The 26,410-nt window shown below is 38.3% G+C and overlaps 1 protein-coding gene across 3 annotated transcripts in view; it reads right to left on the bottom strand.

The window, feature by feature from the left end:
* The window catches only part of CPNE4 (copine 4), a 195,713-nt gene that overhangs the window by 69,359 nt on the left and 99,944 nt on the right, over window positions 1–26,410 (bottom strand). For all 3 annotated transcript variants that reach the window (XM_072328609.1, XM_072328607.1, XM_072328608.1), the window contains 4 exons: window positions 17,187–17,258; window positions 12,882–12,956; window positions 7,385–7,468; window positions 7,096–7,185 (listed from right to left, as the gene is read on the bottom strand). In XM_072328609.1, the coding sequence (XP_072184710.1) occupies window positions 7,096–7,185; window positions 7,385–7,468; window positions 12,882–12,956; window positions 17,187–17,258 (321 nt within the window). The remainder of the gene's footprint in view (window positions 1–7,095; window positions 7,186–7,384; window positions 7,469–12,881; window positions 12,957–17,186; window positions 17,259–26,410) is intronic.

Below are 26,410 nucleotides of genomic sequence, written 5' to 3' on the forward strand. Positions count from 1 at the left end.
AAGAATCACCTCTTGGACATCCTTTTCCAGAGAAAGAAACTCATCTATATTTTGTGCTTGTTTCTTGCCCTCTCTTTGCTCCTGCTTCACATACTGAATGCCCTTTGTACGGCCAAGGTGAAGTCTCTTCTGTTTTGCCTCAGGGCTCATCAAACTGGGGGCTCTGGCAAAGAGTGGGAAATAGAAATCTCTTCTTGCATGGTCAATTCTGAAGTCATGTCTGTCAGATGTACCCAAAGGAGCGGTGCAAGTCTTGTCTCCTTTGCTTCTCTGCTCTCCTACCACCATCATTATCAGCAACTCAAGCCCTTGGAGATCAGTGTGTCACTTTTCTCTTTTATACCACTGATGATCCCCCCACCTTAAGCAATCCACTTGCATCTCTCATTGTGCCAACACTTGCCATTTAGATAGCTTTTTCATCTTCAAAGCACTTTACAAACATCAATTAACCCAAATCTTGATTAATTAATCTGACAATTAATTTGCTATACATCCAGCACTTACAACAAAGGAGAACAAATTAAATCCTATCAAAGTCCTTAAAATGAGTTCTCTTGACTCTAACAAAAACTGGATCAACCTCATTTCTCAAGTTCACTTCACAGTCCACAATCTCCACTGCAGCGTGGTAATTTTTCCCCTGCTATCTGCAATAAATTTATCATGAATAGAGCCAAGGAAAGGGGAGAGGAAAAGAGGAATCTAGGAGGTCACACACACCAGGACTTAGTAAGTTTTGTTTTAAGGATGACCTTAAACTTTGAATCCCACCTACGAAAACTTTAAGAAGATTGACTGGATCAGTCCTCAATGTGCCAAACACTGTTGCAATTAATGAAATGTAGGAGGCATCTGGATTAGAAACTGATTGATAAATTACAGATTAACCTAAACTGACAAAACAGGGTGAGCAGTTGCAGAGAAGTCCCAACAGTCACCAAACATCTTGAGTTTTTAAAGAGAAATGTAGTGGCTCTGCAACCACAGGCACACACGGAGAATCAGGGAGAGAATGAGAGAAAGCAAGAGAAACATTTAAGAATTGTAGTACTCTAATGAACAATTTACTGAAAAAGTATCTCTAATGGCATTTATGCAAGGCAATCTCAATGAGATCATCTTTTACAGTGTGACATTTATTTTCATTTTACAAAAGCCTTCCAAATAATGGATCATCCTCTCAGAAGACTGTTATAGAACTCCTTAGTTAAGCAGCATGTACACACACGTCCGTTTGCTTCTGCTAGATGCCCTCTATATGATTACCAGATATTCCACCAGATGTTACTCTATATGAACCCGCATTAAATATACATCACATCCCAATATTAAGCCTAAGTTCTTGTGTGTTTGTTTTGACCACCAAGAAGAAATGTTTATTATCTAAAATTATCAGCTGCACACTCAGTTTTATATGAACTTATCTGAAAATTCACAAGAACGTAATATCCTTAAAAGGATGAGTAAATGCTATTCACATTACTATGGAGACCCTCCAAGGGTGAGGGAATTATTCTAAAGATTCCAGGAGAATGCCAGGATCTAATGGAAAAAAGTGAATTACCGAAAAAGTATTTCAAAGACATCTTTAGATCCATATTAAAGACATGTAAAGATTGATTTCCCCTCTCTTGTTGTTAAATAATTTCCACAAGAAAGACTTCATATGCAAGTGCCTCTTCAGTGACACTCCGGTAAGCAAGGAGGGAATGATTGGCTCCACTGACATTAAATTTGTGAGTAAACTGAAGGGGAAAATGTAGAACTGAGTAGTTAATCAGGTATGACTGAAATCACCCAATCAAGTAAATAAACAGCAAGCCTAGCCTAAGCTGTAATTGGTTCTTGATGCTAGTTGCTTTCTACATGGAATTAAAATCAGAAAGAAAACAGTGAAAACAAATGAGTATTCTTTTAAGGAGTAGCGTGAAATCCTTCACTTCATGCTTTTTTAATCATCATTTGATACTGCTTGAATTGTCCTTTGTGCCAGGAGCTTTTCAAAATCCTGCACAAATCACTGCTGTTGACCACAAACCATCTTTCTACATTAGCGTGTCAAACATTTTTTGACAGCTAAACAGTGAAAGAATAAAAGCACAAATGGATTTGTTTGAACGTATTACTTAATGCTTGTCTCTTAAGCTTTATTTGGCCTTCTGCACAGGTTCTGCTCAGTTACTTCCACCACTGGCTTTCACAGATACTGAGGGCTTACTGAAGGATTACAGTTTATAATATACCCATATAAGCACAGCTGTAGTTGAGTCTTAAAGGTCACCCAGAGTTTATTGATCTAGAGAGCACAACAATAATAACTCAAAATAATATCAAAATAACCACTGCTATTTGCTTTTCCTTAATTCAGAATAAAGAAGTCAGTGCACTGACAGGTCTTTAATAAACTTTTTTTCCTCTAATGATGCAGCAACTAGCATGAAAGATTCAACACTTAAAAAAAGTACAGAAAAAGGAAGAAATGTGGTTACAACTATTTGAGAAAGACCCAACCTTCCACCCCTCAATGTGCCATAAAAGACCCAGGGAAGAGGTAAAAATTACAGTCATTGCCTATTTCCATCCAGTGTAACATCAAAATCCCTCTTTCACACTGTGAAGATTCTTCTATAAATATTGTAAGCAAGGATCACATTATATAACTCACATCAGAGAGGCCAGTATATTGTTATTTATAAAGGTCTCAGTGCCTAAATGAATTGAAAATCAATCACATGAGCTTTCAACACCTGAACGCAATTCACACTAGAAGAAAACCCCTGCAGATAGACCCTTCACCAGAAAACCAATTTGTGCTAATATGTACCACCTCCATCCGATTCCACAGACAGAGACAAGGAAGTCGAGATAAGAGGGAATACAGGAGAAAGGCTGAACTGAGCTTCAGCCTCACTAGAAGTGTACAGAATTGTTATTCAAGAGCACCAAATCTTCCTATAACATAACATCTCTGGGCTTCATGCCATAGAGAACCATTCTTATACATGGAGGCCTCACAATATGATGTAAGAGACAGCCCAGGTAAACACAGTGTTATGGGTACCACTAATAACATGCATACAAGTCAGCAGGATCTGGAACATAACTTGTAACCTAGGTTAGGGAGGGATAAAACAATTAAAAATTTGACAACAACAATGGAGTTGCAGTATACGTATTTTTGAAAGGCAGAAAATTATGTAATTAATGCTCTTCTTCTGAACATTTTCCCTATATGGATGGAAGATGGATAGCATTTTTTACAGAACTATGGCACATGCTCCCCTTCCTTTGTAGTTTCTTCCATTACTTCACCTGTAGCAATCATCTTTTTCCAGTTCTGTATCTCTTTTCCTAATTCATTTGTTTTTTTATGAGCAGAATATCTTTCAGTGAGGTTCTTTGAAAGAAAATATTCTTACTCTATGCCATTGCACAGCACAGTCTGTGCCCCAACAGCATCTTGTCAGGTGTTTGCTCCCTGCGTATGAAAATGAATAATACCTACAAAAAAAGTGATTATTTTTCAGATAATATCACCAGGACTCTACTAGAACAAGAGGAACTTACATTAGAATGGATGACTGTAGATGACCCCTATCAGCATATATTCAAAGTGCAATTCTGGACTCCAAATAAATCTTTGATAGCCACATATCTCACAAGCTGAAACCAAATCAGAATGTCAAATTCCAGTTTAGAGGTTCTTCAGCATCACAGAGTAGGATAAAAAATGCTCCCAGAAGGATTCTAGCCCTCTTGCTGATTTGTCAGTAATTATCAGGGTGAATTAAATCTCTTAACATATTAGAAAGGCAATGCACTACTTCTGGATCTAAGTTTTTTTAAATTATTATTATTATTAACTTCAGTACATACACGAATTGTCTGCACTGTTAGCATTAAAGGAAGTTATGACAGGCACTGAAGTATGACTGGACTTCTCAGATGGTTTCAGTGTCTGGGAAGAAAAGCTCAATAGGTTCATAAATCTAATATAGCTTTTTCATAATAAAACCTAGAGCAGCAATAACTGCAATAAAGTTTTAGAAGGCATCCTAAGGGGAATGAAAAAAATAACCGCTCTCTTCATTACAGCTAAATGAAGCGAAATTACTTTGTTTTATTTTTTTTTAACAGCCCATAAGGAACCCAAATTAACGGACTTTGTAGAGGATGATGGCAAAAGACTTTTGAGGGAGACCCTAATTATCAGTTGCTTTGATTTTTGTGACCTTGCACATCTTATCTTTTTAAGCAGACATTTTAAATATGGAAGTTTCAAATGCCCAGACAGTATAAAGGCTGCTTTGGGCACAACTCTAACAAAAGGCAAACTTCTGTAAGTTAAAATGAGTTGTTATAGTATATTTTTGCAATGTTAATACAAACTCCTTGAGACATGAATCGAACCACTAAGCTCAGTACCCATGTGATTTCAGTAGCAGAAATGAAAAAGCAAATTTCAGAGCTGCAAACAGCCTAAAGGGGCCTCCATGTTGGACACTGTGGAGTCAAGGGCAGTGGGCAATGTAATCTACCTACTGATGAGAAGACAACTTCGATTTGCCGAATTCCCACAAACTGCTGTTTCCCTTCAAGGATTTCTACTGCCTCCTAAAGCCTTAAGTTAGATTACGTTTTCCTGAGTAAGCCAAGAGGAAACTACAGGTATGGGTTCATAATTATCCAGCCTCATGCAATTACTGCTCACCATGAGCAGGCAATTCTTGCGAGAAGCCAGAATTTGCACAGCAGCTGGAATACACAAATTTTAATTATGGCAGAGGGAATTCTTGTAACATTCACAAGTAACATATGCTCTATACTTTACACAGTGAAACAACATCTGAAGTCAAATCTCCACAAATATAGTAGTGCAAAGATTGTAATGATTTGTCAATGTAAATCAAAATACAAACATTTGTACCACACTAAACTCAACACAGCCATTTCTCCTCTTTGATTCTCATCCTTTTTTTCTCATCACTTTTTTGTCCTTGCTGCCATCAAATTCCTAAGTTATGGTCGGCATAGAAAGCAAACAGAACTGTCATCTGACAAGTGCTATATGCTATCTGTCAAACACAAGTTATTTTGGAGTCTTCTCTACCATAGCAGCCTTATCTTACACCCACCACAAGGTAAAGTGGTCTGAATTTGAAATGAGTTTCAAGCTTGATTATTATCTTACAGCCACAATTAATTGTAAAGTATTTCTGCATAGCAGAATCTGGTGCAAAGCCTACTAGTTTTCACTTTTCTGTGAATATGTGAGCTGTAGCCGTAAGCAAACATTCAGACACCTAAATAACGGCCTGTAAACACTTACATACTCAAGTGAAAATGCCAACTAACACAAACAAAAACCCAACATATATCCTGCAGCATCAAACTGTCAAAAGATTCATAAGATCCAACTTGGTTTCATTCTCACCTTATCCATTCTTTTCATTCACTTTCCCCTGTCTTCTCTACTGGCAGTCATAAAGGACTATTCTTGATTCTCTTCACCCTATCTTTTGACAGTACAATCTGCAAACAAATTCAACTGCTGTTTCTCTACTCATGCTCAAAGATCTCCTTTATTTCCAGATCCATCTTTTCTGTCTAAGCTGAAATCTTATCCTTTATTATACCTCCTCACTTCAATCTCAAAGATACTGAAGCATATTTCTACCTCTAAATCACATCTCTCTGTCCTTATGGATTTAATATTGCCATGACATTCTAGGCATCACATTTCATTTGTGTCTCCTCTAGAATTTGTCATCTAAGTGATTTAAAGGCCACAAACACACAAACTTCTTTGAATGACAGAAATATGGTCTATCTCCTGTTCCAAACCTTTACGGTCACGCTACTAAAGGATGCTACTTGTTCCAATTTAGGATACTTTATGCATAAGCTGCTTCTACCAGTGGCTTGCCCCTCTCTAGTAGATCAAAGAGTTGCTCAGCCTTTCCAAGTCTTTCAGAGTTCATTCTGTTCAAAAGCGGTAGCTCAGCTCCCAGCCCTACCAGAGCTGTGAAGGAAACTTAGTGCCCAAACAGGCAGCCACACTGCTTTCTCCGGTGCTTTCCTTCTGTCAGGAAGTATCCACCCAGTCCTCAGAGATGCCAACAGTGATCACTGTCCTTGATTGTCCTTTAAATCACTACCATCAGTCATGTTACTATATCTAGAGGATAGCTGCTTCTGCACCTGCATCCCCCATGTATTGATTATACAGCACAGAACAATTTGCTTGTTTTCTGTGTCTCAGTCAGTAACTTGTAGATATTTATTCTATTCCATTAATTTAGAAAATTGCAGCCTCCCAAGATAAAGTAATTATCCTGACATCTCACATTACTGTCATACTACAGATGCTACAATAAATAACTCCTACACATTTCTTCATTTGTGTTAGAAATCCTCTTTAGCCCATACTGTTAATTTTGCTTGTAGTGTATGACAGAGAATGAGATGTGAGGAAAAGAACAGCCTCCATTTCATCTTCTGCAGCTCTGTTCCAATCTATCTGAGCATGCCAAATACAAATGGTTTGACCATTTACCAACTAAGAGAGTGATGGAAAGATCTGCTGCATATGCTTCCCTGTACCAGCTGAGGTAGGTACTGAATGTCCTTCCAGCATTTCAGATGCACCCATCACAAACACCCTGCTCTGGCTTCCTAAGAATCCCACACTCCAACTATTCCATCTTTTACATCTCTCATTCTTCCTTCAGAAGAATGTTTTCTGCAACCAGAAAAGCAAGGAATGTGTAGATAAAATGCTGCCAGGACTGAAATTTCTCTTGAGTATATGCTCACCAGTTAAATGGTGCTGGGTTCAAATTATCCAACTAATTGCAAAAACAGTCTCGTTATTTTTCCAAGTACTGTAAGAACAGTAGAGCATAAACTGCTGATTACAGTGGATTATCACTTCTCTGCATCCTTAACTTGATTGCGTTAATCAGAAAATAACGGTGTGATCATTTTGTTTGCCAGAGGACAGAGCAGAATAACAATTTTCAATTGAAAAAGGCAGACAAAGTCTTGTTTTCTAAGAGTTAAACAATTCAGAAAGTAGAAACTGCTGCTTACCTTTAGCCTGCGATCCTGGTCTCCACTGCACAGAGAATTTACAGACACTTTAAAGGTCTTCCAGGCTGGATTTAAGTTATTCATCACAACCTGAGAGTGAAAAGAAATAAAGAGAACCCTTAACATTTGCACATTTCTAAACAGAATGCTAACAGTCACCATTTTCAAAACTAAAATTAAAAAAATAATAATAATTTTTTTTTTTTTTTTTTTGACAACAGAAGCAAAAGCTGTACTTCCTGATAGCCTACCTACATCCTTGGAAAGTAAACATAACGCTGTGTCTTACCTCAGTCCTGTGAACAAGTTGTTGGGTTGCATCATCATTCATCCGGAAAATCTCCAGAAAGGGATCGGATTTGCTGAAAAAATCCTAAAATAGGACAAGTTGCTCTTGAGAATTCTTTTTCTTTTGGACTTTCAGGCATACTGCATCTGTGCTTTCCTGACTGCTAATGAAAATGCGGCAACAGTGTGATTTTAGTGAAATCTCCCCGTGTCCCTCAGCAATATTTCAATCCTGTGCTTGTTCCACAAGGACTTCCATGGCACTGCTGTTGTTCTCAGTTTGGCTACTCAATCATGACAGGCACAAGGGTAAAATCACACTTCACAGGTTTTTTTGCCTTCTTCCACCCATTCCAGATTGCTGAGCTTTAGCTTCTTCATTGATCTAGCATGTTTCTTTCTACTTCCAAACCTCTTTAGTCTTTCGACTTACCTCACAGTGTCCTGTGTAGCATACTCTATAGAAGCATTGAATTTAAAGCTTTTTACTTTCCCACCCTCTCCAAATAGAAGTTAATTGGGCAGGATGCCATGCTTCTAACAGTTAACACAAGTATTGGCAAGATGGATTAGAAAAGGTTAGAAAAATTAAGTTCTTTTCAGAATGTGGAAGCTCAAACCACGTAAAGAGGAGAAACAGAGCAGGAAAATGCAAAAAAATTATTCCACCTTTACTAAGTAAATCTGTGACAGGCATTTAGGTTCACATTTTCACTGTACCACAGTACTCCTCTGTTTGGCTCTGCAATCACCCAGTAAGTCAAAACATCAACATGCAACCCTAAATTAGCTTGTTTTCTATAGTATACCCTCAACATGGCCATTGCCTGTTGTGTTTCAACAATATTGTTTTTTGTGTTGTTTTTTTTGCACAAGCTGGCTCCACAGCTGGAGCAGAAAGCTAGCTAATTCGTGTTACTAATTGTGTCATGCTCCAAGAGGTGGGCTCAAATGGACTCCATTTTCTGCAGTCATTGTCTCCTTCAAAAGAGCCACAAGATTAACTTTATGCATACAGATAGAATTCTCTACATGCCATGTACCAAACACACCTCAGCATGAACCTGGGGAAGTGAGGAAGTCTGGTTTTGTGGATTTTCTACAGGAGTTTTAATGCAAAAATGCTTGTAGTATTCACTGTCCTACCATTTTCTCCCCACAAAATGCCCTACATACTTACTTTTTGTCTATACATATAGCAACTGGGAACAGCTTTGAATAAAACAATAGTCAAAAGTCTGGGCGCAACATTTTGGTCAAATTTGGTTTTGGATCATTGTTACTATTTCATAAGGGCAAATCAAGGAAAGAAATCAGGGCTTTGAAAAGGGAAACCAGAAACTGAATGTCTGGAGAAGGAGACGAATCTCTAAGGATTGTGAAGACTGAGCAAGACTCATATAACCTATTGTCTTTTCCATGGCCTCAAAATGAGACTTACCAATGTTGTGTTCATAGCATTGTTCTGTGGGTGGTCAGTTTCTTTTTCGACAAGAGAAAAGCTATTTGTGTGCTTAAAACCTATTGCAATGTAGGTGTGCAGTCCTAAACAACAAAGCATTATGTTGGCCCATTTGTTCCAATTACGTAGTTACAGTCCACTTAATGTAAGAGTGTGTTGAACCAGCACAATACCCTGCACAAATTCTATGCTTCCAGAGTTTGACTTGAGGCCCTGATGTAGATTTAGCACATGGGCTGAATTCAACACTTGAAAATGTTTGTTTACTAAAGAGCTTTGACGATCAAACTGTGAGAGGTTACTACTGCATAGAAGAGAGTGAGGCAGCTGGTTTAATTCTATTGACACCAAAAAGCAGAATGCATAGGATTAAAGAAGACTGAGGTGCCTCTTCTTATTCATAAAGTATATTGTTTAAGACTGAGTAACAGCTTAGCATTTAACAGATTCTTTATGTAACAAAAGTTTGATGAGAAAAGTTATCTAAAAGAAAACTCAAAACGATATATCCAAAGAATGAGTCCTGCAGTGCAGAATCTTCAGAAAAGGAAAGGATTTTGTGAGAAAAACCAAAATATAGTATCATTCTCAGCTGAATATCATGAGAGCTGACACAGAAAACATCAGCACGAGAAAAGCAATTTTTAATACCCGCTTTTAATAAACAAGGCAATATCATCCAAAGGAAAAAAAATAGTCACTACTGATAGCTTCTGTCACCTCAGTTCAACATAAAAACAAAGACTACTTCCTTCTAGAATCAAGGTATAAACCAAAACTTCTTCAGTATCAAAGCTGCCTGGTAACAACTCAAAGCTGATATGATATATTTTCATTTCTTTTTAAATTTAGCTATAGCATACTTAGCATTTTCAATAAAATTTGGTTGCTATGCTAAATCTAACAGCTTTGCTTTATCTTACAAGAGCATTTTCTTTAAGAAAAATAGCAGCAATAAACATTGTTTTGGTATTTTAATAAAGCTTAAATGATTAATATCATGCATTTGCTGGTGGCATAATGCACATTGTCATTTCAGTATGTGCAGCAGTTACACAATAGTAACATCAATACATGGCTTGTACTTTAAAAAAGTATCCACTTCTTTTTCTGAGCACTTATTTTGACACGTTTTGGTATGCTCGTTTTCAGAGCAAAACACTTTTTAAAGCTCAGGTTTACAGGTTAAGATCCATCAGAAAAGAACTGAAACATCCAGAAGACATTAATCAGTTTTGAAAATGCATCCGTATCAAGACACAGCTCTTAAGAATTTCTTTGGTACTTCAGCACTGAGCATAAAACGCTTTTACTTTCCAGACGTTTGCTGGAGTATCTCAGGCCATGGTAACTGCCTCTCTTAGAACAGGAAAAGCAGTCTGACTGCCTCACTGCTCATAATTTATTACAGCCATCATAAACATGTAGCAGCTTGTTATGGTAATTGTGACACAGCTATTAATGCAACAGAACCTTTTCAAAAGTTATTGTTCCTCTATGAAGTGTTCTCAGTGGATCTCTTGAAAAAAAGACGTGCCATCTGAGTTGACTGAGCATGAAAATACAGCTATACCTTCCAAACATGTACAGCAATAAAACTATAACCTCTATCTCTGCAAAGTCAGTTAACTAAAGGAAGCTTTCTTACTGTGACTTTTTATAATTTAGTATTGAATGTTTCAGCTACCTCCCCAGGAAATACTGTGTAGGCTTTATCTGTTTTATGGTGCCTCTAAAACTCTCGCAGTTTTACATGGAGGGAGTAAGAAAACAAACAAATGGTTACTGCCTGTGAAATTATACCAGCGAATTCTGTTTAATCTGCCAAAAATGTATTGGTCACACTTCTTGCCCTCATTTGTTCAAGGATCACAATCTGGATTGTCTTTCGAGGAGTTTTCCTTTAAAGAGCTGAAGAAAAATGATCTTGTCCCTTCAAGAAAGCACTAATGGAAATGATGGGAAGAAACTGTTTATTCTTAAAGCACATTCAGAACTTTCTCCCACCCTTTCCTTTACTCCCCAGTTGTGAACAAAAGGATTCAAGTTGTCTTCTACTAACCCCACAGACACCAGTGCAGAAAACCCTGGGGTGACAGATGTGACCTTGTGCAGCACTGCTAGCTCCCAGCCCAGGTCTTCACTCCCCTGAGTAGGGACAGGCATGCAGTACCTTGCTTATGATTTCACCAGATGGGCTCTTGTCTATTCTCTGATGACTTTCTTGGACATTTATGTAACTTTGGAGTACAAAAACTTTTTCACCAATTTAAATAATTTCATACTGTGCAATTGTGCAACCTAAAGATTTCAGATCTTAGTGACAGTAACTACTAACAGTGCTTTGCATCTACTGACATCTAAGTTTGTTCAGAGCCGTACCCAAAGCCATAGCCTCTTCTTATAAATGAAGACAGCTAAATTTCAGCCAGGTTTCAGACATGTCTAGCTAGAGCAAATGGAAAGATTTATTTCAACTGTAAGAGGATTTCAGCCATTTTCATCAGCTGAAGACAGGAATTATGATTCAAATAATAGATGAAGAGTCATGCAGATGATACAGGATTGTTTTTTAGTAGATAAAGCCCACCTTGACTAAACACGTTACAATGTCAAAAGTGATCATGATCTTGCAGCATTTCTGAATGATCCTCCTTCACTTAATCCTGTAAGTATTTTAACCATACTCTGAAACTATTGCCCAAGAAAACCAGTGGCCTAGTTCTGAAGCACACTCTGGCAGTGTTCTTTTAGTGAATATCAACAATAGCCTACAGAAATAATAATATTTACACTTGACTACATTTTACATCTGGGGAAAAGCAATGAGCAAATGAGGTCTTATCACGTTGTACACATCTTTTCCTTTTTCTAGATGTGACACTGTATGGAACAGTAAAAGCCTGTGTGCAGCTTTTGAAATCAGGTCTAAAGATGGCTATCTTTCGACAAGGTTGTTAAATCTATGCCTAAATAAATAATATGATTCAGAAAAACTAAGTCCAGTAACTGTGAAGGGAGAGGTAATTCATCTTTCAGACGAGAAAAAAATTATGGTTCTGAACATTTGTAATTGTTAATGATCCTGAGCAAAGTAACGTTACTTACCTGTTGTAAATAAATTCCAGTGCTATTAATCATTCTCTGCTTGCCTGAGTTTTCTTTGCACTTACAAACTAAAACACCATTCATCAGTTACAGACAGATTCTGGAAATCTTATATATGTATCCAAAAGCAATCTGATTGATTTGATCTTAAGCTACACATCTATTTTTCACAACAACATGCTCAGATCATCAGAATATTAATATTTTGTACAGGGCTACTATATATTTCTAATTGGAAATAGCTTCATACATACATAGGGGACTATCAGGAAATAGTGAATGCTGTGATCCAGTATAACATTAATTATCTGGTCTTCAATTACACATAAATCCTTATTATCTAAAAGAGGGTTATGGTCTTTTGACACCTATTGATTAAAAAGATATTCTCCAGGCTACTTCAAATAATTGTGCCTTCTAGCACAGTTAAATAACAGACACCATGCCTTACAAGCACTCACCTGGATTTCCTGGGCTGTACTGCTTGATATATGTATTGCTAAGTAGTATCATGTATTTTCAAAAAGACTTTTCTTATCATGGAGTATTTGACAATTAGAGGAGAGTTTTCTTATTGAAAAGGGTGAGCTATGTTTTTAACTTTATTTTAAAATGCTTGCTTCAACTGTATCATTTTTGACTACTTATAGAAAGCTCACTTCTCTAAGCACTTCTGATCTGTGGCATTTTAAGTAATTAAACTGCCTTGGTTATAGCATAATTAAATTGTCTTAGTTTTAATTAGATTCCCTTGAGGGTTTTTTTAATTACTTCACAACTTAAGGGAAGCTTCATTGTGAACACTGATCTGAAATCTCTGATGTGTTTAATAATACAAGGCAAAAAATATCTGTAGAAGAAAATCTTATCAAATTATATTTGCAGGCATTCTTACATCTTTCAGTAAGGTTAATAACATGCAGCTTACCTTGTCATCCAATTTTCGTGCACTGAATGAAAGTTCAACATAGTCGTCATTGCCAGACAATTCCTCAGCTATCACCTAAATGGAAAGCTACATTTGAGTTTTGCATGGTGTAATGAAAACGGAGAAAGACATAATTTCCCAATGTGAAGACTACAGACCCCATTACGAAACTGAAATGCAGTACAAGTTAATATGTTTCTCTTTGCAATCAGGAAGGGTTAATAGTGTTCAGTGAACCCCTTACTCAGTTGATGGGGGGCAACACATTAAGACTCTAAAACTTAATCATTTTTCATTAGATCACAATGTCTTATCAATATATGTCAATGCACAGACCTCCACATCCCTAAGTAATCCCTTTCCTCTGATAAAGTACTTTCTCTTAGGTGGGACAATGGTGAATTCCACTCAGTTTCACAGTATCAAAGGGTAGAAAAGAGCTATATATGAGTTGGATTATTTGGGTCTAAAGCAAGATACATGGAAAAAGTAGTGAAATCACTTGTCACAAATGGCAATGAAAGGCATATTTACAGTAGGAGTGTTCTGGTGTAGTTATACTGCAATAGCTACGTTTGCAAAATCATTTATTGTAGACCGAGTCAGAAGGGAGTAACACTAAAATAATATACTGTGTGTCTTCCAGATGACATAAGCTCTACTGATGATGCCCATCACTGTGCTATTCAATGTTGTTAAAAAAACCAAAATACTATAGCATCTCTCGTGACTAGGTCATTAAAATGCTTCAGTGGAGAGAATATCACAGAATCACAGAATTGTAAGGGCTGAAAGGGACCTCCAGAGATCATCGAGTCCAACCCCCCTGCCAAAGCAGGCTCCCTACACCACGTCGCACAGGTAGGCGTCCAGGCGGGTCTTGAATTTCTCCAGAGAAGGAGACTCCACCACCTCCCTGGGCAGCCTGTTCCAGTGCTCCGTCACCCTCACCATAAAGAAGTTCTTGCGCACATTCGTGCGGAACTTCCTATGATGAAATTTCAGCCCATTACCTCCAGTCCTGTCCCCATGCACTACTGAAAATAGACCAGCCTCACCACTATGACCCCCCACACCTCAGGTATTTATAAACGTGGATCAAATGCCCTCTCAGCCTTCTTTTCTCAAGGCTAAACAGACCCAGTTCACTTAGTCTCTCCTCATAGGGGAGATGCTCCAGGCCCTTCACCATCTTTGTGGCCCTCCGCTGGACTCTTTCCAAGAGATCCCTGTCTTTTTTGTACTGGGGAGCCCAGAACTGGACACAGTATTCCAGATGAGGTCTCACCAGGACAGAGTAGATATTAACTAAAACTAAGATATTAACTAAAACTGAGGTATATCACTGAAAAACGTTATTTGAAACAAATCACGTTATATTCTACTTGGTATTTCCTTGCCCTGCATATCACATTTAAAAACAATGACAAACAACAACAACAAAGCTCCAAACAAATAAACAAACAAACAAAAACAATATGTTTCCTAGGTTTCATGCCCACAGCCAAATATCTGGCATGGGTAAGCCCACAGTGAAATAGGGACAGACCCAGTGGGACTGTGGAACTGTGGGTAAGCCCATGGCAAAGCAGAGAAAATGAGTAAGCAAGAGGTAGCAGGGGACAAAACACATAAGAAACAATGAATGGCAAAACAGAAAAGTTTGTGCTCTGATCCTTACCTCCTGCACCATACTTCCCCTCACCAAAGCAGCAGAGCTAACACGTGATGAAAACAAGGGGAGTAGAGACCATGAAGGGAGAAGCAGATGTTTCTCTACTGAAGCTGATTTCCAATAAGTGGGAAGGTGTTTTCCCTAACAGTTTATTCTATTTGTTTCTCAGCATCCCCAAGAAGTAATTAGAAAGTTATGTTTACTGGCAATGAATTAAATTAAGTAGAATTTCCTGAGTCATGAGTATTTGGGCTGTGACAGCTCACAGTAATAAACTCGGGTATTTCCTCATGCCAAATATTGACACATAACCATGTAGGAACACAAAATGTCTAACTGGATTAAAGTAAGATCCAACAGGTGCATATGTGTGATTTACCTGTTCTGGGCCAATCTGAACTTGCTGAAAGTTTGGCCCACTGAATCCAATGCAACATTTATCTTCCACGTTACTCTGGTGGCTTAAAAAATACTGCGCTGCAGAAACCCACTAGCACCCTGACATTTGCACACACAGTTTCACAAGTGTTTTTAACCAAAAATAATGAACCTTTCCTATAAAGGCTGACAGACTTCTAACTGGAGAAGCTGAGAGAGGGTCTCTTTTTACGTGAATTCCAAACCAGGCCTGAGACAAGCAATTTCAGAATCCCGTGAAAAACTCAAAATTGAAGAATCTAAACATGTTTTTTGACAAACAGCTGGCATGCACCTTAGGCTTAGAAATAATTCTAACTAATCACTTTCCACTTAATCTCTTCAGACAGCAAGCTCTTTGCACAGTAATCTTTGAGGTCAGCCTTCTCCCACTGAAGTAAAGTCAGCCTGCTCTTAGAACCACAGGCCAGAAGCCAAGGTAGCTTTTTGCATTTCCGGTCAGAGGGAAAGATAAAAACTGTTTGCAGAGAACGAGATCTCCCTTTTTCCATTTCAACCATCTGGCTTGTCTCTGTTGCGTATCACTTCAGATTACTTAGAGTAAGGCTTTTCGGACACAATCATTTTATTTGTTATCTCCAATTCTGATTATATTGTATTATAGTGTTTTATCCTGCATTCTGATATCTTATTTAGTAAATTAGTTTGTTTCTCCTCAGATCATTGCTCATTGGTGGCCAGCAGGGAGAGAGAGGTAATCGTCCCCCTCTACTCAGCTCTTGTGAAGCCCCATCTGGAGTACTGCATCCAGGCATGGGGACCCCAACAGAAGAAAGACACAGAGCTCTTGGAGTGGTAGCAGAGGAGGGCCACTAAGATGACCAGAGGGCTGGAGAACCTCTCCTACAAGGAAAGGTTGAGGGAACTGGGCTTGTTTAGCTTGGAGAAGAAAAGGCTCTGGGGAGACCTCATTGCGCACTTCCAGTACTTGAAGGGAGTGAATAAACGTGAGGGGGAACACCTGTTTGCACAGGTTGATAGTGACAGAAAAGAGGGAATGATTTTAAACTGAGACAGGGGAGGTTTAGGTGAGATATTAGGAGGCAGTTTTTCACACAGAGGGTGGTGATGCAATGGAACAGGTTACCCAAGGAGGTTGCAGATGCCACATCCTTGGAGGTATTCAAGTTCAGGATGGATGTGGCTCTGGGCAGCCTGGTTGACAACCCTGCACATAGCAGGGGGGTTGAAACCAGATAAGTATTGTGGTCCTTTTCAACCCAGGCCATTATATGAATAAAAATGAGTTTCATGTTACTTATTTAAGAAAACCTCTTCCCAGTAAATGACCAAGGAAGACAACTAAGAAAGAAAATTCCCTGGGCTCTCAGAAAGTTTTTCATATTCTGCTCTTCACTGTGGCTGAAGACAGCAAAAACATATCCAAATAATCAAGCCAAAAGAAACCCATCTGACTAATTGTAAATCAAGGAAAAAAATCCTTCACAGCCCCATGAGGCAACTGAGCAGAATATTTTGTTATAATCTGTCTAATGCAGGACTGCAAATGCCACAAGCATGCTATGTTCAGTGCAGACAAGTTTGATCTCCCAAACAAGCTGGCAAAGAGAAAGATGAAAGAGATTTTCATATTTCATGACATACGTGGGGCTGCTATAACTGTTCAGTCTGTAACTGAACTGCAACAACGCTAAAATATCAAATATCCTAAAACATCTGCATTTGGTGTTGTGTTGTGTGTGTCAATGTGATGTTATTTTTTTAAAGACAGTGTAAGAAACCCAAAGGCCTAGAAACATCAGGTCTCTTTACCTTTTAAATTGTTAATTGTGGAAGAATTTTATATTTAATTTCATAAAGATTATTTGTGACGTTCATTCTCAGTATCATAAATGTACTTATATGTGAGTTAAAATGAATTTCTGAGGATCTGAGAGCTTTAGATAAGAGTGAAAAAGCAGTAAGACTTTCTTTTTGTCGTCGAAGTATCTTACAAGCAGTAGCAGTAGCAGTAAATGTTATGGCTTTTGTATAAATAATACATTATTTGTTGCCATTTTGTTGTAGGAAGTATTTGTCAGAAGTAGTAGAAGTAATCTTTTAAATAAACCATTTGATTTCTCAAACCAAGGGTTGTTCTGGTGCCTTAGCATAATGCTTTTAGGCAGAATTAGTCCCATTAGCTGCCTTTAAACAACAGGAAAATAAAAGCGTATTTAAGACTGGCTTACTGTTATAGATGACTTCCCTGCTGTGTTCCCATGTTTGAGTAAGGACTTGGAGAGTTTCCTCTGAGAAACAATCTGCACAAAAACAAAAGGGAAAAAATTAGAATCTACAATAAACGTATGCGTAATTTCCATTTCTGTTTTGTTTTGTATCAAGGTATTCCTTAATCCATAATTAGAGTCCTGCATAGAAAGACCACTATTGAGGAAAAAGTTTCCCCAGGAAGCCTGCAGTGAGGATGCAGTAGGGTCAAGCTGAATGGGAAGAACACTATTGGATGAGTTGAACAGAACAGCAGAAACTGTGTGTCATATTTTCCATGATGGGGAATTTGTTTCCATGATGGGGGCAACAAGGGAGCAGCTGTACACAATAAATCTATCAGATGTGCCAACATCCCCTACCCCCCCCACCCCCAGTTAATTTTTACAGGAAATTTAAAACCATTTCAAAGAGAATGCAATTATTTTATTTCAAAACATCAACAATTCCAAACCCAGAAGAAGGCATCCTTCCCCATAGATTTAGTTCCAAAAGTCATCTCCATTTTTATCAGGTAGCAAATCTTCTCTGGAACTCAGCACTGCAAATTAGCTTGTCCACTGATCAATTTACAAATGTACCTCAAAAAAAGTGTTAGTATAGCAGCACAAACAAAATATATTATAACAATCATTAAATTTCCATAACAATCTTGAAACATTTTAAACTAGATCAGTAAAAGTATTAGAAAATGGAAAAAACCTTAAAGCAGAACATAATTGACCAACTACTCTACAGTTGATGTTCCATAATGCTAGGTCTCTCTCCTTTCTTCCTCTCTATACAGTCAATGCTTTCTTAAAACGATTCCAACTATTCCCTTCCTCCTTTTGTCGTTTTGTTTTTGTTTTTTTTTTTTTTTTTTTGGGGGGGGGAGGTTTCTGTTGTTGGTGGTGTTTTTTAGGACTCCTTTTTTAAGCATTTGGAGAAGTTCAAAATACAGCCAGACGTAGAGGTAACGAAATGCACCTTAGGAATTAGTGCATTTTTAATGCAACAACACTGGAACAGGATTCTGCCACATGCTGCACAGACACTGAGCAAAAAAGTTGTTTCTCCTCTAGGAGGGACCCCAAGGTTTGGAACATGGCTTTATACCTGGGGTAGTTCTTTTCCACGTCCAACGTTATTTGGGCAGCTTAACCTGGATGGCTACTCTACAGCGCTTGGAATAAAATGATCTGTAGAGATCTTTAGCAAAATATGCAGAAATACTCTTCATAAGAATACTTTTCCCTCATCAAGGGAAAAGAACGGCTTCAGGCAATCTGTTGTAATCGTGGGCACTGCACACATTTCAGCAATAAACCAGGTCAGTAAGCAGCAGCCAGAATTGAAACAGGGTGTGTAACACAAAATCATGGGCAGCTAAAAAGGTGCTGTGAGTAGGAGCAAACGGGATGTAAATTTTGGACTAACATCCCCATGGGGAATCATCAATTCTCTGAACTGAGCAGAAACGTGCAAATAGGACCTCAGATTTTACCGAGTTCCTATCCTGATGTAGGCAGCAGGGCAGAAGCAAGTTTTAGAAGAGCATTAAATGTAAGACAGGAGTGTTAGCATAGAGCTGGAGGGGATTCCCCCCAGAATCACATTGGCCAGCTCTCCAGTCCTAATGCTGTAGACCTGCTGTAGCTGGGTCAGCTGTACCTGACAGATGTATCTCAGATATCTGGAGTCAGAAAAACACTCTTCCCCAGGAATTAATTGCAGTACTCATTATCCTCACTGTAAATACATTTTCCTAAGAGCTAACCTGTTTCTCTGTAATTAAAGCCCATTATTTCTGTCTAATGCACCATGGATGGTAAGAGCATTCTCCCCTTTCTCATTAAGGCATTATTTCTGAAGGCTAGTATCATATCTCTACAGTCTTCTCTGCAATGTAGAACCCATCTATGTCCTATTTTTCCTTTCTGACCATATTTTGTAGGTCTGGAACCATTATCGGTGCTCTCTGCTGAGCCCTCACCAGCAGGTCCATGCCCTACTCTTAGAAAAACACTCAAAACAGAAGATAGAACTAGAGATCCCTCTTATGCAAGAGCTGCTCATGTGCTGCAAGCTCCTGCTCATCTTCTCCAGAACTGCATTTGACTTCTTTTTTTTCTTTTTTTAACACCATAACACTCTTCCTGTTCATATTTATGACCATTTCAGAACTTCCTTCCCCAGCTGCATTCACCCTGCATTTTTGCATCTGGTTATTACTTCAAGAAAGAATTTGACACTCATCCTTTTTGGACTGCCTTCCATAAGCCTACTGCTGCCATCACCTCACTCACTTCTCCAAATTAACTTGAAATATTCCCCAAGTATTGGTCTTGTGGAAGCAAGGGATGCAAATAAAACATGGAAGATGACCAGGATTCAGATGTCCTTCTTTCCTAGGATCATTGAAAGGTTTTTCACTGCAGCCCCTTACATCACCCTTACCTTTATTTTGTTGCCAGCTAAGCTATCACGTATATGAAGCGTGAAGAGCAAGTTACAAAACCTTGAGATTTTCAAATGAAAGGTGATGCAGAAATATGATTATATTCGGTATATTACTAAATTATGGGTTCTACATCTAACAATGAATTCTGGCAGTTGGGCAGCAGGACACGTTGTGTCTCTATGAGCTCCCTGCTTTCCCCAAAGACGTACAGAAAATATTGTAAAACACAATAAGCTCTTGCACCGAAAGCTATGGGTATCGTGCACCAGAAATCTCTTCAGACATGTTAAGTATGTATGTCCTCATGACACAGAACTTGGAGGGGAACCTGTCCTTCAGCTACCTCCTAGAAGGACAAAAGGGCATTCCTCAAGAACAACTTAAACACCCTTTTTGCTACTTTGGAAACTATTGAAGCTTTCAGGTGGCACTGGGCAGACAAAACCTGAAGCTGCAGAGCTTCCATGCAGGTGGCAGACAGACAGCTCACAGTGCCAGAGAGCTTAATTTATTCTGACATTCCCATTACTAGATCGTGTTAATAAGACTAGCTCTCTCAGCCATTAGCATCCTTGTGACACAGTGAACACCCTGAATATGTAAATATGTGTATTTGCAGAAAAACATTTACCAGTTGTTAATTAAGTGGCCAGTAAAATGAATCTTCCATCTGACAATAATGTGCCAAGATCATTGCCTCAGACTGTAACTAGTGATTTGGGATCAGAAGACTGTCATTGAGATGACTGACAAGGAATCAGTACTCTCTAGCAGGAAATCACCCTCTTTGTTCAAGCAGTGTACAAAAAGCAGCTCTCATTAGACAAAAGAGACACTTCTCCAGGGTGGTGACACACTGGAACAGGTTGCCCAAGGAGGTTGTGGATGCCCCATCCCTGGAAGTGCTCATGGCCAGGCTGGATGTGGTTCTGGGCAGTTTGGTCTGGTGGTTGGCAACCCTGCCCATGACAAGGGAGTTGAAACTACATGACCTTTGAGGTCCTTCTCAACCAAGACCATTCTATGATTCTATGAATTATATTTATTTTTTTGTACCAGTGCAAATAACCTCCTGGACACCATAACAGTTGTTAGCTGACCTGATTGCGAGTCCTAGACAGCAGTATTGTACTGGTCTAGAAAACATCCACAGAAGTTCTAGGTTTAAGAGATGTTTGAACTTGCAAAATGACTTAGGTAATTAACCACGTCTTTCATTCATCAGGACTATGATTTGACTCCTACTTCAACAACTAGCAATTTAAAACTGCCTTCAGAAAAAAAAAAAAAAAAAGAAATTTAAAAAAAAAAAAGTGTTTTGTAAAAACTAATGTGAAGAAGTGCAGGGTGTAAATTTCTTTCTTTTTCAATTCTTAAACAGATATTAGAATCCAGTTCAGACCTAGCAGAATGGATATTTTATGAATATTTTATTAAAGCATGACCAACCAGTGATCAAAAGGGTGTAGAAACCTCAGAGATCTAAAAGATGAAACTAACAGAGACTTAAGAACTGAAGTTATGGGTTTTTTGTTTTTGGTTTTTTTTTGTGGCTACAGCCACGTATAAATTACAATACAGTTATGTTTTAAGAGCCACGTATCCAATAATATGAATCATAATAAATTTGCAAGAGGTAGGAATAGGAATAGAATGTACAAGCTGCTGCTCTGCTTCAGGAAGAGGGGATACATAGACAAAGCAATTCTTATTTGCCTCTTATGAACATGCTCTCAACTAGATTTCTGTCTTTATTGCCAAGGGATACCAGCTCAGGGTAAGATGGGGGCAAGAAATTCCCTTGCAGATTACCTAAATTAGCCTTAGCACTTTCAAGTGCAAATAAGCCAAGGAAAGATCTGAACAGATGTTCCACATTTCTGTGATTAAAACTCGAATCCCATGTTGCCCTTTGATCTTATCTCCAAATTAAAATATATAAAAGGTGCTTTGCTTTTTTACTTAAGGCACTAACAACCAGCTGTGTACGCTGCATTGCTCAGTAGTCACTCAGACAAGGACTCTGATGAAGGTTTTCTCTCTCCTGTGTGAGAATCGTGACTAATCAGCGCAGCGTAAGATGAGCTGTGATATATAATGACCTATTATAACTGGCTTGTGTATGAATCCTTTAAAATACACTTCTCAACATGCTCCTTCCCTAATCAAATATAAGGATAACTTTCAACAGTATCATGTAGAATTCCCAATGCTTATAGATCAAACTAACGAGGAGAATTCAAAATGGCTTTTTAACTTATTTATTTCAGCATTGGTAGGAACAGATTAATCCCATATATCGCACAGAGAAGCTCTGTATGCATCAGCAGCTGGGCTTGGTCCCAGTTCTGTAAACAGCACTGATGAAGTTTTGCATGGTACCACTGAGCAGGCCTGATGACCACACTCCATATTTCCCCTGGGACCAAAAAGCTGCAAGAACTTTGTTTGTTTGCTTGAATTAAGTTGATATGAATCCTAGCTCCAGATATAACACCAATATTCTTTTGTTAAAGGCTTCTTGAAAATCCCATGGACAAAGAACCACAGCTCCTTTTCTATATATGTTCTACATCACTTGACTTTTGTTAATTCTTCTGAGATGTGAACCTATGATCTCTGATTTTGACAGAACCAAGGACTGGGCAAACAGTCTGCTTAGTGGCAAGAGTGCACACAACTTAGTTTCATGTTCACTGTAAAAAATAGTAGAAGATTAGGATAATTTTAAATAACTCCTTCAATCCCTCACTATTTATTCAAACTGGTCTCCTCTTTGCATTGGACTCCGTTACAAGATCCCTGAGGCTACTCGTTTAGACAGCAAATTTAGGCTAACAATCATTTCACAACACTTCTGTGTTAATTCTTTTCCCAGATATGTTAATCCTGTCACACAAACTTGCAGTTACTCTCTTCTAGCAGACCCAATTCTTTCCAAAATTGCTAAGAATGCCTAGTCACAATTTACTAGCATTTTTCTTTTAAATCAAATGTCTTTAACACTGATAATCTTCACCATCAAATGCATCCAGGTGCCCAATTACAGGCTTACGTGATGCTATGTTTTGGAATTTTGATGAAAACACTCTTGATAACACACCAATACTTCAGTTGTACAGCAGTACTTACACTGAGTCAAGGACTTTCGCTTCTCATGCTGCCCTCAGATCTGGGCTGAGGGTGCATAAGGAGTTGGGAACAGAAACAGCTAGGACAGCTGACCCAGACTGACCAAAAGGATGTCCCATACCATGTGGTTGTGTGTTTGTCTTTCCAAGAAACAATCACATGGAATGAGAGCCCTGCTTTCCTGAGAATGGCTGAACATCTGCCTGCAGATGGAAAGAAGCTAATGAAACCCTCATTTTGCTGTGCTTGCACACGTAGCTTTTGCTTTACCTAGGAAACTGCTTTTATCTTAATCCACAAGTTCTTACACTTGTACCTTTCTGATTCTCTCCCCCATGCCACCTGGGGAGAGCTGCACTGTGCTGAGCAATCTCCCACCGAAGAGCAGTGGTACTTGTAGAAACCGTGTTTGTTAACAGCATCCACTAGAACTGTGCTGATCTATCAAGCAGGACAGCAATCATACTCTTTCCAAAAATGGCTATCTTGAATTTTTCACCAAACCTTGTAAGTATCTCCAAATTCTTCTTCAGCAATCTAACTGCCCTCCAGCCACTTGACCAGCCCCACTGATAGAGCTTTTCACTCAGCTGTGTTAAGCAAAAGACTACAAATGACATGACTAGGCTAATGACTGGAGATGTAACATTTTATAAATGTATCTTGAAGCTTATCCATTAAATTTTAATCTGCTGGTCTGCTCCTGCTCTAATCTACTTAATTTGTTAAGATTCTAAGTACCCAAAAATGAAAAGGCAGACTTGACTTTTTTCACCTGTGTGCATGAAGAACTGAGGTAGTGTAAAGACTTCCCGCTCTTCCTATCACATTTATCTTTATGCTGGATTCTGACAAAGCAAGATCTATACAACTCTGGTGAACTTGTGTCTGTCCTGATATGCATTTCCCAGCCACCATCACATATACTACATTTCAACAGGAGGTAAGTGCCAGTGGCCTTACCCTGACCCAAAAAAGACAAAAAGGTTTGGGAAATGAATTCACCTTTTGCAGGTACCAGGTAAACCCTGCAAGAACATACATTCATATGGAATACATGTCCAAAATGAAGAAAGTTTCACTCTGTATAACTCCTCACAGTGTTTTTTTTCTTGATATTGCCAGTTTTATTGCTGTAATCATCCCAGCTGTATATACAATATGTTCTGTGGCACACTCACCTCCCCTTAAGATTTTTGTTCCCTATAGTAATGATCAGCTCACAGCCTGTTTACATCTGAATTACACCTCTCCATGTTCTTGTTAAAGATCTGTGCCTGAAAATAGTGAATCAAAATGGAACACTGGAAAAAATAAAAGATCCATGTCATGCGAGACAATAATGTTATTACAGGAAATAGCTTATCAATAGCACAAAATGTCTTTGAATTTAGTTAGTATACAGTTTATGCAGCCTTTTCATAATTAGATAATTAGTTATAATAATAACTCATCATAATAGCAAACAACTTTAAATTAGTTTTCTAAAGACTGCTACAGCAACTCAGACAAAAAGATAAAGTATGTAAAAACAGAGCAGTACTAACTGTACAAGTAATTCCATTAAACGTGACTGCTAAGATTAATATAGAGCTGAAAATCCTACAGCTCCAGAGATCATACAGTAATGGTAAACCACGAATCTCCTTGGGAAAACTGTGGTGTTTAAATGGTTAGGTAAGTTGTGAGAGAAGGCTGCGTGAATGATTTCTTTGTGTTCAGCATCAGCCTTGGTAGAAAATGATATTCATATCTAATGAAGTACATTATTCATTCCACTAATCAACTGAGCAACTCCATTCGGAGGAGATCAAAGTTCAAGTGTTTAGAGGTACTCAGATATCTAAGGAGGCACACAGATATTCAATGGAATTTAGGAATTCAGAAACCTTGAAAACACTGATCTTGTGTCTTCTGCTCTACTGAATCTGTCAACAGACTATTAAACTCATACAAAAATTCTCATACAGACTACTTCTATGTAATTAATTCAGGTGCAATCATGGCTCTCTCAGCTTTTCTCCCATTCAAGAGCAAGGGGATTTGCAATGGCTACAACCGAGCTCATCATCAGTCAGCATTTTCAAGTGCATAATCTTCTAATGATATGTAGTACTAAAAGCACACAAGAAGAAGCAATACTCATTACTAAGATGGAAGATTTTCAATCTAATTTGTACATATATGCATATGTGGAAAATATGAAATCCCTAAATAACATCTGAAAAGGTTCTTGAGACACAAAGACGTACATCTGCTGTCTTCCCTGCAGGTGCTACCAGTTGAACAAGTAACGGAGCCGTGAACTGTAACAACGTTTTAACACATCTGTAAATTAAAATAAACCGGATAAGTCATTGAATCACAGATAGCAAAGACCAGCTGGAATGAAAGAAAAGCTATTAAAGCTATGCCCATTACTGCAGAGCTGGGATGGTTCACAGCATTTAGGAATTAACAGTTTCGTGGGTTCCTATAATTTATTGATGTTAAAGCATGGCTGAGTGAAAATAAAAATGTGTTGGCAAACTTGTTTCTTTCTTGTTGGGGGATCATTATTAATTCTACAATTTCTGTGGGCTGGGACTTCTGGTCAAAACTTCAGAGGAAAAAGTGCATCTAATTCATCCTCCTGATATTTAATTCCTGTGTGATCAAGAAGTGAACTTCACCTATTAGAAGAGCCTTTGCTCTGTATTAAATGATGCAAATGTAATGTGTTATGAAGTATATGCAATATAGAACAGAACACTCCTAAGAGAAAGCTTTAGAAAGGCTCAGAATACATGAAGACATTAAGACACAAACAGAAAAAGACTCGGGTTTGGTGTTTTGCTACCCTGGCTGAATGCTCTAACAATTAAGGCTATCAATTATTTTACAGTGTTTGTCCCTCTAGGATTTTTCTTTCATCATTTTTTGACTAATAATAATCCATCTCCTACCCTCTGAAACAAACAATTACAGTGGTTTGGTTTTTGTTGGTTTTTTTCTGAGTGAAGAAAAACAACAGAAACACAAAAGCTCTAGTGCTTAGATGGGGATTCAGCTGGAAATAATTAGTCAGAATGAAGAAGAAAGTGGAAAAGGGGACAAAAAAAACAGGAAGATATTACTGCCCATAGTTACAGGCTATATCTGTAAAACCATAATCAAGGATGAGGTGATTCACAGCACCTAAAGCATGAGTATAAAAGCAAGAGTTAACCTTTAAATAATGGTGGCCCAAAACAGCTGTGAAAATATTACTGTTCATCATTTCACTGCTTATCACAAAGATGTGCCTCCGCCTACCAGTGCCTAGGCAAGGACAGTACCTACGTCACATGAAAGCAAAGAGAAAGAATAGTCAGAAGTTAGATACAGAGCCTGATGGAGCATCTCAAGGCACTTATGTTGCAGTGAAAGCTCAGTGCCAAGTCACTGCACTACCCCAACATTACTGGCTCCAAGAGAAAAGAGTTGTCACATGCAGCAAAACAGTCCTAAAATTTCACAAACATGCTTCAAATTCAAAATAATCTTTATTAGGTTATGAGCACAAAACAGCACAGTATCCTTGCTTCAGTAGATACTGTAGGACTGTACAACTTCATTAAGTGTTGAGAA

Source organism: Excalfactoria chinensis, chromosome 2 (assembly GCF_039878825.1).
Source record: "Excalfactoria chinensis isolate bCotChi1 chromosome 2, bCotChi1.hap2, whole genome shotgun sequence".
NCBI classification, from domain to species: Eukaryota; Metazoa; Chordata; class Aves; order Galliformes; family Phasianidae; genus Excalfactoria; species Excalfactoria chinensis.